The 13,141-nt window shown below is 42.7% G+C and overlaps 1 protein-coding gene across 2 annotated transcripts in view; it reads left to right on the top strand.

Annotated features, from left to right (window-relative positions):
- The window catches only part of pappaa (pregnancy-associated plasma protein A, pappalysin 1a), an 85,425-nt gene that overhangs the window by 39,230 nt on the left and 33,054 nt on the right, over positions 1-13,141 (top strand). For both annotated transcript variants that reach the window (XM_047570158.1, XM_047570159.1), the window contains exons 11-13: positions 8,949-9,059; positions 9,403-9,538; positions 9,735-9,948. In XM_047570158.1, the coding sequence (XP_047426114.1) occupies positions 8,949-9,059; positions 9,403-9,538; positions 9,735-9,948 (461 nt within the window). The remainder of the gene's footprint in view (positions 1-8,948; positions 9,060-9,402; positions 9,539-9,734; positions 9,949-13,141) is intronic.

The following is a 13,141-nucleotide window of genomic DNA, read 5'->3' as shown; positions in this document are numbered from 1 at the left end:
TTAAAATCATTCTTCCTTGCTCCCTGATCGAGCTCACACATAGACATACATATATATATACACACACACACACACAGATGCACAGTACCGATTCCATATAGGATTATAGGGCAGGTCCACAGGGGACTGAAATGTACTACTGCTGTCTTTGTGGAGCAGAACATAATGTCCTCCCACTACCACACCGTGGAATATGGTGAGCCAGTTCAACTTGCTCTAGGGGAATTGGAGTGGAGAACTGGCCCTAGCAACTAACCTTTGGTGTGCGCGTATGCATGTGTGCGCACGCCCGTGTGAGTGACCGTGTACGTGTGCCTTCACATACGTGTGTGTAGACGAGTGGGGAGCGTGCATGTGCATTCGAACTTTAAGATCAAACAGCAAGCCAGGTGATTTCTCCAGAGAGGGCTGCTGCCCAGGCAATCTCTGACGCAACCCCTGGGCACCCCTGGAGAACACTAACCTTAATTATACATAAGCAACAGAAGGGATAACATTTTAGTCCTCTCATGCTGCAAGAAATTGCCTATATATAAAGTTCACCCATCTTGAGATGTAAAACAAACATATGTGCATGAGGCCTGGATTAAATAAACCTCTGCTGCATTCGTCTTCAGGTAAATAATGCTTCAGACGGAAGGAAGGAGAGTAGGGAGGCACTGTAAAAGAAATTATTCTAGGTTGTTAAAGAAAATTAAATTGGCCCAGCTTCATCCCAGGTTCTGAAAAAACAGTCGGCGTGTGTTTGTGTGCTTAAGTGGAGGATATATGCATACTATATACAGGCTACTGCAGAGGATAGATAGACATTTACACACACTTTCCTCTACGTATCTATGCAAAAAAAAAAAAAAAAAAACTGTTGCGCAAGCTGAAACACACGCACATGTACATGCCCACAAAAACTAAAGCTCATACAGTAGCTGAGCTGTTGCTTTCAGCAGTGCAGGAAGGCAAGCTTTTCTGACAGTGTCTCTCTCACCAACATTTCCTACAAACCACAAAGTCCCCATCAGGCACAGGGCCAGTGACATAAGCATGTGGTAACATAAAAAAAGCAACCTCTGGGATGGCGTTTCTTTTCCTCGTTCCCGTTTCGGTTATTATTGTGGTCGTGCCATGTGGAAACCTCATTCAAGCTGGTGTATGTTTTCATGGCACTGATGACCCCCCCCCCCATAACATTTTCAAGCTGTTAATACGCAGGGTTTTGGCACTGTTTTATTGAGCATAGGGGGCCACTGACTGAGGGACATTTATATTCTCCGCAAACCCATCTGTTTTCAACTTGCCGGCATTGTACGCGCACCAATCCCTATACATTAGTTTGCGGTCTGTGTTCCCTACCACCCAGTCTCTACTCACAGTCTGTTCTGATGAGACTGGGATAGGCAAACTGCATAATTGCACCCACTCACTAACTTTTACTGCCCCATTCTCAGTAGGCTACGGAAGTCGCCCATCATTAGCCTCGGACCAATGAGACGGTGAGCTTCAGTAGGTATGGGTGGGTCTGAGTGACAGGACATTACCTCACACACCAGGCGCTCACCAGCATTCCAGTAAACCATGGGATGGTGCTTGGAAACTCATGCTACTTTCTCTGTTTCTTTTTCTCTCTTCCTCGCCACAAATGCCTCACAGATGCTCACTTTTCGTTCCAGTGCCCAGTCTTCGGATTTGTACGTGTGCTTGACATAGACAGGCGAAATAGCAGAGATAAAACACTTTTTTTTAATATAAAAAATATTTATTGGGTGCTGTAAAAGCTTAAATACCTTCACACAATAGTCACCTCTTAATTTGCATGTGTCCATAATTTTCACAAATGCAGAAAAAAATAAATAATAATAAAACAAGAACTAGGTCACTGCCTGACTTTGTTGTAGGACAAACCCTGAAGCAACCCATAAACATGGAAATGCTCAGCAGGTATCCTCGCCTACTGGTGCTGATGACGCTGGATGACTCAAAATGAATGAGCTGTTAGTTGCTGTAATCATTTATTGCTTAAGCTACTAACAACAAAATTGTTTTATGAGCCATCTTTTTACTGTTCTCACCCATGACACATAGGTTGTGAAACACCATTTTGTCACGATAGCATCTTCATGTTTGTCTGTGTGTAGACGTGTCTCGGTTCATTGCGTGGTAAAGTCAAAAAGAGTGAACGCTGCCAGGAATCTGAGGTGATCTGAGGTTAGTTAAGAGCTTCCTCACGCTCCTGGACCAGCCTCTAGTTTGTGTTCGGTTGATATAGAGAGGACATTTGCAGGGCCTCCTAAACGTCTGATATTAGCTCTTTCAAGAACATATGGCCCATGTTTGTGGTTGTGGCTGTGAGGTTTACTGATTCCTATCCAAGCTCGGACATTTTGAAAGTCTGGAGGCTTCAACCTCTGTATCCAAGCCAAGGTGGATGCAGCATGTGTACAGCATGTGTATGGCTTCCATTTGAGTCGGATTACATGTTTGTACATGGATAAGTGCTATGTGCACAGAGGTGAACTGACTTCAGCCTAGCACACAGGGAAAAGGCTGTTCTGAGTTATATGCTGCTATTTAAGCCATTATTATTGTCATTATTCTGCCTTTGCTAACAGCTCCCCTCTCTGTTTTTCCCTTTTCAAGTTTATGTTTTGCTTTATACTCTTAATATATGATTTCAGTACGGGCATATTTTTTGGGTAATAAGTGTGACAGATGCACTTTCTCGTTCCCCTCACCTTTGTCTCCTTTGGTTTCCCCTTGACTTAAGACGCTTGGCTCTCCTTTTATCTGAAGTGGTGATTTACAAACACCAGTTTGTCTACAGACCTGGAGTTTGCTGTTGTCTGCCAGTCTGACTATCCAGCTGGTAAATATTAAGACCATGTGTGTTGCTGTGTGCGTGTGTATTGCTGTGTGTGTGTGTGTGTGTGTGTACGAATGGTTATGCATAAGCGTGTGTGTATTTTAGAGCTAAAAGCTGAACTCATCTCCAGTGTTGCTATTATTGTTTTCCAGAGAAGACGACGGAATGAATGGTTATCAATTGGATAGTTCAGCATTTGACTTGCAGAATGTACCTGGCATTGGGACTCACATTTCTATATAAAGGACTGCAGTGGCGAATATGCATTTAAAGAAAGGTTCCAAATCTGTTTTTGTTCAGTATTATGAGGAACTGTTATTGTTGGCCATTTTTGGTGGTGATGCGTGGCAGCTCATGGTTAAGTTTAAGACCTGTCTCAATACATAAAATACATGCTAATAAACATTTAACCAAAACCACTAATCTCTAACTTTAACCAACGTGCCACTGCTGCCCAAACCAAACCACAGGTGGTGAGTTGGAATGTGAACCCCTGGTGTGGTTATACACTCTTACGCAATGACCAGCACCCAGCGAATCAAATGTAGTTCACAAATATATTGCCCCATTCATTAAAAATCCCAAAGAGAACATCAACACTTGTCTTCAAACAGAATGTTGCTTCTGGATGTCATCCAACCAGCAATTATCCTAGACAGGGCTTGGAACAGGGACTGTTACGTCTGTTTTATGAATCAATACAAGGAGAAGCATACCTAGAATAAGTGGGGTTTGGAGAGGCTATCACAACTAATCCATTTTGTTTAGTTATTTTGCTAAATAGCTATCCCATTTGAATCTTGGTAATGAGCTCTTTTGTAATGTTTAAATCTCTTTCAAGCAATGTCACAATTTTAATCAGCATGTTTCAGCCCTGCCAGCATCAGTGGGGAACCATATTATTCCTTGGTTGACCTGGCCTCCAGATTCACTGGATCCCAAACCGATCAAGTATTTGTGGGATGTACTGGAACAAACCGGACCTGCAGAGGCCCCTCCTCTCAACTCACAGGATCCAAAGACCCCCACTGACAACATTCTGTAGCCAGACGCTCTCAGAAGGCCCATGTCCATTCCCTGATGGGTCAGAACTGGTTGGAGGCACAAGGAGATCTATATAACATTAGGAAGTTGGTCATAATGTTATGCCCGTCAGTGTATATAAGGATGGATGAACTTTCAGCATTACCCTTAGGATTAGAGTAGTTCTGAAGGTGAGTGCGATGGCTTCAATCATTGCCTGGCTCTATGTAATGTTGGGTAAAAACATAAAACATTTCCAGATAACAAGATCAGAGAATACCTCAGCTTGTCTGGTAATTCTTTCTTCTGAAGACAGGTAGGAGGTAGTCAGGTTCAGACATGAATAATAGAGTTTATGTCAGTGCAAGAAGTTCTACATCGATAAACTGTTGCGTCTGGACCGCAACTGATTTTTCTTTCTGTTGCACCTCATTCTGTATCAAGAAAATATCCTCCCTTTGGGTTTTTTAATCAATGTTTATTGGTTGATTTTCTATCAGTCAGTTGTCTGTCTTTTTACTCGCCTTTCCTCTAAGGGCATCACCAGTGGCTGAGATAGCCCTGCCATTACTAGACATAAATGTGGATGTTAGCCAAAGAGACCAAACATGTGGACCCGAATTAGTTGTAACTTTCTGAGATAGACTATAAAAAGAGAATGAAATGGGGTGCACCAATATAAGCTAAGCAGTATTTGTCCCTAACTCGTACATTCCCTATGTAAGAGTAAGTAATACTGGAATGCTTTGTGCAGATGTTGGTGAAATGGCATTCATTCGTATATTGATAATTGCATCCATATGTTGCGAACCTGAAAATTCAGTGTAAAATGATCAGATTTCTTTACTGAACCTGTGATAAAGTGAGTGCCATAAATGTTTCTGGGCTCCCATCCCTCTCTCCTCAGTCCATTCATCAATGCACGTGCCTTTCACCATCCTTGGAGACTTACTGCTGAGAATGCAAGTACCACAGTCCTTGAATAACACCTGATCGTAGTACACAAGAATTTCCGTCTACGATCTCCAGCAGTCCGAAATATATATATATATGCATCGTGTGGAGCATATGTATATATATTTCAGCAAGAACTGAACTTATGTACATTTTTATATACTTACATAGCACATGGCATCTTGGCAGGTTTAACAGCGTTATGCACAAATTCATATTTATATCAAATTTGTTCATACTTTCTTTAATACATATGTTTTGGAAAGAAGGTAAAGCCATGACACAGTGACATCTAGACTGGTGATTAGGCTAATATTGACACTGACTGTGCATCAGATCAAAATCGAGAAAGCTAACCCTAACCCTAACCCTAAACCTTACTCCAAAAGTGCATCTCGGATGGGTCTTTCATTATTTACAAAAGATATCATGAAAAGAATATATAAAGATAGAGCTGAACTGGCATAACATTTGGTAGAAAACACTGTTCCAAATTTCAAAATGGCCATGCTATGTTTTAAATTCACCTCGAACTAAAGCTTAAATGAAACTGATTAATATTGTAGTAAATACTGTAGTAATGTTGTCTTAACATTTGCAATGTTTAAAAGTGATTTAGACATTTTTATTCTGAAATTCTAGTGTCAACATGATGTAGTTGAGCACTGTTTAGTCAGGCAAGAGTATCTTGGGTTTGAGTGTTGTCAGTGTTCTCCCGGTTGTATTGGTTTCCTTGAACTGCTCCTGCCTCCCACTGGACAGTTGGGTCTAGTTAATTGGAGACTCTAACCTGCCCATAGGTGAACATGAACAAGAATGCTTGTGTATCATATAGTGTTAGCACTGTTATAGACCGGAGGTCAGTCCCAGCTCTAGTCCATTGAGACCTCCAAAAAGATAAAGCTTTAGTGATGTATTAAAATATACATAAATATCTACACCTTTTATGTACCTTTTGATTGTAACCATACCGTGAGGGGAGGGGGGAAGGGAAGAAGGAAGTGTAATGAGCCATGGGCCACTTGTGAATTTCCTCCTACTGGTGTGATGCTTTGTGAAGGGAGGGGTGGCGGTGCGATGTTTGCTTGAGGGCATGAAAGGATGAGAGGAGGAGGGGTGCGGGAGGAAGGTGTAGCTAGTGCCACCTGTGTTTACATGAAGAAGTCATCAGTTTACACATGGAAAAGGTTTTGTCACTTGCCCTGCCAGTGAAGGGTTAGCAAACGGAAACAGGTCCTCTTGACTTCAGTTTACCAGCAAGCCCTGCCATACAGTCACATTAAATCACAAACGCTAATCATTTCAGACAGTTAGGGACAGACTTTTTGTAGATTTTGTTTTTGTCAAGGCTGGACCAAAGTACATCTGGGCTGGGAGGCTATGTTGAAGAATAACAGAATGCCTGGTCTCAATTAACTTTTTTGACAGTAATATTCCAGCAAATCCCTATATTTTCTGGTAACCGTGTACTCATAAACCACGGAGGGATAATCTGAAGTGAGATCTGCACAACTGAACATACAGTTAAGTGGAACCAAAGTCTCACGGCCACTTATCTCAGGTGTTTTTGTCACCTGCATTTTTCAATTCTGCCGCTTCAGCTGTGAGCGGAAAGGTCGCGTCAACAGATCCAGGGGATAGATATATGTACAGATAGCTGGTCTGGCCAGTTTTCCACGGTGGCAGGATCTTACAGTAGCCTGTCTAGCAAAACTCTCATGTTACCGGTGTCTCATTTCACTAGCTCAGGGCACCGGGCGAAACTCAACGTCCTTGGGCATGTGTCCTCTCTCTCCTTTATCTGTGTTTTTCTATTGCACAATGGTCTTTTGCAATCTATCGTGATTTTCTCTCTGCCTCTAATCACTTTCTGTGTAATTATAATGAATGTGGGCTTCTCCACATTTCTGTTTCCCTCACATTGCTTCTCACCATAACCCTGCCAAACATGCATCACGATGCAAACGTAGCTAATGAGGTGCGTGGGACACAAATCCCAGATGGGGATCCTTTGATTGGTTACTGTTTCTGTTCTCAAGCCGTGCTGTTTGACCACATCAGTAATCAAAAATAATTATTGTCCTCAGCCTCTATAAACAAAGAGGAATATTTTTAATAGAGATCCACCGTTATATGGGCATGATATGCATGTCAGACACAGCATAAATTATTCTTACAACTATGGTTACATTAGAATTAGCCCAGTGCGGATAGAGTTTGCATTGTCTTCACTTTGCATTTCACTTGTAGTAGTAGTTCCTATCACGCAGGTCAGTGTTCTACTAGATAGCAATATTTCTCAATATGTCTTACAATTATCCATCACACAATACGTTGCAAAACACACAGAGTTACCAAGAACTATACTCAGCAACAAGAAGAGCAAAGAGCCATGCAGCAGATGGTATGCCCCCTATAGAGCCCTGATCTCAGAGTAAGTCTGGGATTACACGAAGAGACAAAGCAACTGAGACAGCCCAAATCCACAGAAAGACAGTTTCGATAAAGCGTATTTTTCACACATTTTACACTCCTTGGCCAAAGAAAAGTCGCTACCCAGATTTAACTTATCAACTAGGTTCGAGCGAATTACTGCACGGCCGATTATTTTTCAGCGGGCAACAAGTTATTTAACACCAACTGATGCAATGACTAGCTTCTCATTTCTTAAACAACCATGTCGAAAGACACATCCCGTGGTGCTCCACACTAAAATTGGATTAAGAACTGTCCAACCCATTATTAAGAACAGGAAGGATCGTGGGGAACCATCGTCTTCCAGGAAAAAATGTAGTTGGGAAATAAATCCTGATTGATCGTGATCACTTAAACGTTTGGTGAAATCGAATTGAAGAAAAACAACAGTAGAACTCAGATCTATGTTTAATAGTGAAAGTAAGAGCATTTCCACACGTACAATGTGAAGAGAACTCAAGGGATTGGGACTGAACAGCTGTGTAGCCTTAAGAAAACCACTAATCAGTGAAGCTAAATGGTAAAAAGGCTTCAATTTGCTAGGGAGCATAAAGTTTGGACTCTGGAGCAATGGAAGAAGGTTATGTGGTCTGATGAGTCCACAGCAGGGTAAGAAGAGATGCAGATGAAGTGATGCCCCCATCATGCCTATGGTCTACTGTACAAGCCTGTGGGGGCAGTGTTATGATCTGGGGTTGCTGCAGTTGTTCAGGTCTAGGTTCAGCAACATTATGCCCAAAGAATGAGGTCAGCTGACCACCTGAAAATACTGGATGACCAGGTTATTCCATCAGTGGAGTTTTACAATGCCAGGATTGTGAAAGAGTGGTTCTGGGAGCATGAGGCATCATTTTCACAAAGATTGGCCACTACAGAGCCCAGACCTTTACCCTATTGAGAATCTTTGGGATGTGCTGGAGAAGGCTTTGCACAGTGGTCAGACTCTCCCATCATCAATACAAAAAGATCTTGGCAAAAGATTATAACACTGGATGGAAATAAATCTCGTGACATTGCAGAAACTTCTTACTGAAACACTGTCACAGTGTTTGCATACTCCAATCAAAGCTAAAAGTGGTCCAACAAAATAGTAAGTGTGGACTTTTTTTTTTTTTTTTTTTTCTTGGCCAGGCAGTGTATTTTGAATGAGTCATCTGTGGGGCTCAGGTGACAAATGCTCACGTACTCTCCGGGGGCCTCTAGTTGACAGGTGCGGCGTGACAGAGTTGAAAATGTCAGGTCACGGCGAGCACACGAAACAAGTGGAAAACAGACTTGGAGGCGAAATGAAGAGGAGAGAGATCTGGGATGTGTGACACATGACAGGAGTTTGTTGACAAGGCACAAACAAACAGTGCTGCACACGATGCACGTCAGCTGCACGTCATTCCAAACAGCCGACTAACAGCTGACAGTTGTGGAAAACCAGGGGTCACAGCACTGCCAAAGGTTCACACTGTAACCAAATGTATGCTTTTTGTATAGACAGGACTGTAATTTGCATACTACTTAGCAGCTCATCTGATCATTTCAACCTAAATCCAGCCTGTCGTCTTACTGACTTGCATGGTTTGATGATAGAAGTTGAGAAAACTATTGACAATATATAAAATTTTCTTTTATGTCTCTTATGCTTCCCCAGACATGTCAGTCCAAGGTGTTCGATCTATCCGATGGCGTGTCCCAGTATGCATGGTTCCCCTGTCGTGAGTCCCATCAATCTTCTTGGGGATATTCTACCTATTGGTTGAAGGTAAGATCATCATCCATGAAATTTAGCTCAGGAAAAACTTGAAAAAATCACCTAAATCTCCTAAAGCAACACTATGTCTACTAGTAGTTGTCTACTTGTAGTTGCATCAAGTTTTGCAACACTTTGCAAGTGAAACAACACAATTAAGTACCAATTAAGTAAAATATAGTGTGACTAAAACATGCAAATAAGGGAAATAAATGTAGAAACACCAGAATTCCAGATAGAATTTGTGTTGTAGCAGAAATGATGCGATGTACTGGAAGCTACAGGAACGAATATTCTGAGATGGAGTCTGTATTGACGAATTGTACTGAAATACATTTTTTTTTTCTTGATTCAGGCTTACTTTTCTCATCCCATGGTGGCTGCAGCCGTAATTATACACCTGGCTGCTGATGGGACCGGCTACATTGATCAGACACAGTGTAATATCACTGTTCAGCTGGTGGACACCAAGGAGGGCATCCATAGTCTAGGTAGGATGTCTCCTATACTTCCAAAGCTAAACCCAAATGACAGAATGGTGCCACATTTACCTTTTCTTGTTTGCAGCAACACCAGCAGCGCTCTGAAGTCCTCTCTATGATCCAATTCTTTTATCCCCCTTCCCCTTTCAGCTAAGGTTAATGTCTGTTTTGTCTTCGGCTCTTTGGCCTAATGTTCTCTCCACAGGTGAGTGGCGTCTGAGTTGCCGCACTAACCCTTTGGTGATCCCCGTGAGCCACGACCTGTCGTTGCCCTTTTACCACACCAAGGCAATCCTTGTCATGTTTGCCTCTCGCCTGGTGGCCATCTCTGGCGTGGGCCTGCGCTCCTTCCAGTCTTTTGACCCCATCACAATAAGTAGCTGCCAGAGCGATGAGATCTACAACCCCACAGGGCAGAGGTGAGTGATAGGAAAATGGAACACGGCTGGAGATGGCGCTTACATACTGTAGTGTTACACAGAGATCATAACTGAATACGCATATGAAACATTTTTTTGATTGTGTGCACAACTATGCTGACTCTCTCTCTCTCTCGCTAACACACAAGCACACACACACACCTTCTCGCTCTAACCTCACTGACAAGTTTATTTAAAATGGCCAAAATCATAAATCTCTTAAAATGTCTTGGAGCCTGGACATACCAAACAGACTTCAAAGCAACAAAGGAAGATTGGCAGAATGCCTGTATCTGGACCAAAAACTTTCACTTGAACACACTACAAAGTCAGCACATACACTGATCACGCATAACATCATGACCACCGTCCTAATATTGTGTAGGTCTCCCTTGTGCCTCCAAAACAGTTCTGACTCATCAGAGAACGGACATGCACCTTCTGAAGGTGTCCTGCTGTAGCAACAGGATATTTTTAGTCGGGGCCTTTGGTCCCTGTGGGTAAAGGGGTGGGTCCTCTGTGGATCATCCCACAGATACCTGATCAGTTTGGGATCTAGAGAATTTAGAGGCCAGATCAACACCTTGTGCTGTTTTTCATGTTTTTGAAGTCATCAAGGAGTGTCATTGCTATGGGGTGGGAGTGCCTGATCTGGTCTAGCTGGGTGGTACGTGTCTGAGTAACACCGACGCGAATTCCAGGTCCAAAAGTTTCCTGACCGTGGTTTAATGTTATGCCCTATCGGTGTACAGTCTCTCATCTTGTGCACTGGCTCACAAAGCAGCCAGTTACAGTGATCTCTCTCAATCACATGTTTCTTTGCCAACTCAACTTGCTGAATCGGCTTGTTGTAAAAACTAGGGTCAAGGGTGTTTATCAACTGTGCACTTTGTGTGTCTTGGATCTTAGACGTCATCATGATCTGAACAAAATTCAACATTTAAGTATAACCGCCCAATAACCACACATCTTACATAGGTGCTATGCGGCATACAGTTCAGACAAAAGTAGTAGTAGTAGAATGACAGTATGGAGAAAACAAATGACACTGTGAAGGAATTGCAGCATTTGAGCCAAGGTATTACAATTAGAAGATTATGCATCGGAGTCATTAGTCTTACACTTCAAACTGTCTTCTCTGCAACGTACTCAGAAGATATTGTAAGACACAGACGTGCTAATAGTTTTTGAGCATTTGAGCCAGAAAGAGGGAGAGACTTGTTGTAATTAATGACGCCAACAAGCTATTTGATGTCAAACCTCTGCCCATAACTGCGGCTAAAACAGTAAATAAATTGGAGGAAACGAGTAGAAAGTGACTGGAAATTTACAATTAATTTGGACCTGTAGCTGAGCTCTGCAAATTTCCAACAACACAGCTGCCGCGCTGCCTCCAGGTTTTAAATCTTGTTTACCGCCCCGGTTTGTTTGGTATTGAGTTCGGCTGAAGTGCACTCTGCATAAAAATGATCAGGATTCTCAGACGACTCTTTCCACGTGGACATGTCATTGCTCATGTGATTGTCAAACGACTCTGAGTAGTTAATCAATTAAATGGCGCGTCTGTCGGTCAGTTTGATACAAAATGATTCATAGCAACATTATCAGAACCAGGAATTCAGCTTTAATAGATCAACTTTAAAAACCATTGACAGCCACTGAAATTATCACCAAAACAAGTATCACCCACGTAACTACCAAGTCTGAGTCTCCTCTACCTTTAACTTTTACTACAGACCTCGTGGTGTCAAGTCACTCCTCGCAAACATAGCTAAACCGGACCACACAGGCACGCTCATCGAGTCACAATTTACCAATTTCCACACCGCTGTCATGCATGAGGCTGTTCACAGGGACGATGCTCCCACAGCCCTTTCAACGGGAAATGCACTAATAGACACGGCAGTGCGCAAAGAACGGATGGTCAGGGGGCTCTGTGCGGAGAGATAGGGCTGCATGTGGCTTTTGTTGTGTGCCAATGAGACATCCAAGAGCACCTAAATAGATTAAAACTGCTGTGTATCTGCATCGGCCAGGAAATTGTTTGTTGCCGCAAACACAGACTTTCTCCAAGAGTTTGTGCTGACTTGTCTTTCTTTTTCAACTAATTTCCAGAGACTCTTGAAAACTGTTATGTTTATATGACTGCAATTCGACTAAACGTGGCCATCTTCAGACGCTCTCGACATGCTACAAGCCCAGTATTGTATTATGGCTTTATCAGTTATTATTTACGAGTCTGTCCTTACAACATTAGTAGAGAATCCAGGCTCAGCCTCGATGTCTCTTCATGTCACTGATCTGGTTCTTTTCATTAATCGACTCCAATCCGTCATCTGCCTCCTGTCCTCCGCGGATCCCGATTTTCCAAATGACTCGTCTCTCGTCTCCATTTCACTCCCCTCCGTCTTCGCTTCCTCCTTATTCCCATGCTTTTCCACACCTCCCTCCATCCCATGCTGTCCTCTCATCCCTCGCTTTCACGTCATCTTCCTTTCCCGCCGTCTGCCATCTCCTTCTCCTCAATTCTCCCCTTTTTTGTGCCTCCTGCTCCCGCTTTTCCTTCTCTCATTCTCCTGGGCCGAGCAGCATATTTCCCGTAATACTTATGCCTCCACGAAACACCACATCCCTTTTTCCCTGAGTTGTTAACAACAGGAGCTATTAACATGACTCAGTTTTATGTTCCATGCTTGTCTGCAAGCACATGTATGTTTTCCCCCTTTGTCTCAGTTTTTGGCAGCGTTTTTGTTTTCTCCGTTTTTCTCCTCGCTTCGTGCATCAAAAGTCTTCCTGCATCAAAAACAGTTGGGGTTGTGTTAGTTAATGTGCAAAGGTTATTAAAACAAAAACGTTCATTCTGCTGTCTCTTTTCTGCTCTATCCTCCACATACACACAACTTCGCTTGTGGAGTTACTGTATTCTCGTTTGCAGGGGAGGGGGATAGTTTTCCAGGTAGTTAATTGTAATTTATGTCATAAATTCCACAGTGACTACCAGAAAACCGCAAAGTTCAAAGCCTAAGTGTCCGCAGAGGAGGCTCCTAGGCTTCCCTGGTTTGTCCTCAAAGAGTCTAGACATAAGGGACTGCTGCTCTTATAAACAGCCTTCACCTGCTCAGCTTATAGCCTCTCTCCGGCATGAACTGACATAATGGGAAGGACAGAGAGGGGGAAAATGAAGGACGTACTG

This window comes from Mugil cephalus, chromosome 19 (assembly GCF_022458985.1).
Source record: "Mugil cephalus isolate CIBA_MC_2020 chromosome 19, CIBA_Mcephalus_1.1, whole genome shotgun sequence".
Lineage (NCBI taxonomy): Eukaryota > Metazoa > Chordata > Actinopteri > Mugiliformes > Mugilidae > Mugil > Mugil cephalus.
The sequence above is the reverse complement of the archived record's forward strand: the minus strand, read 5'-3'. Positions and strand labels throughout refer to the sequence as shown.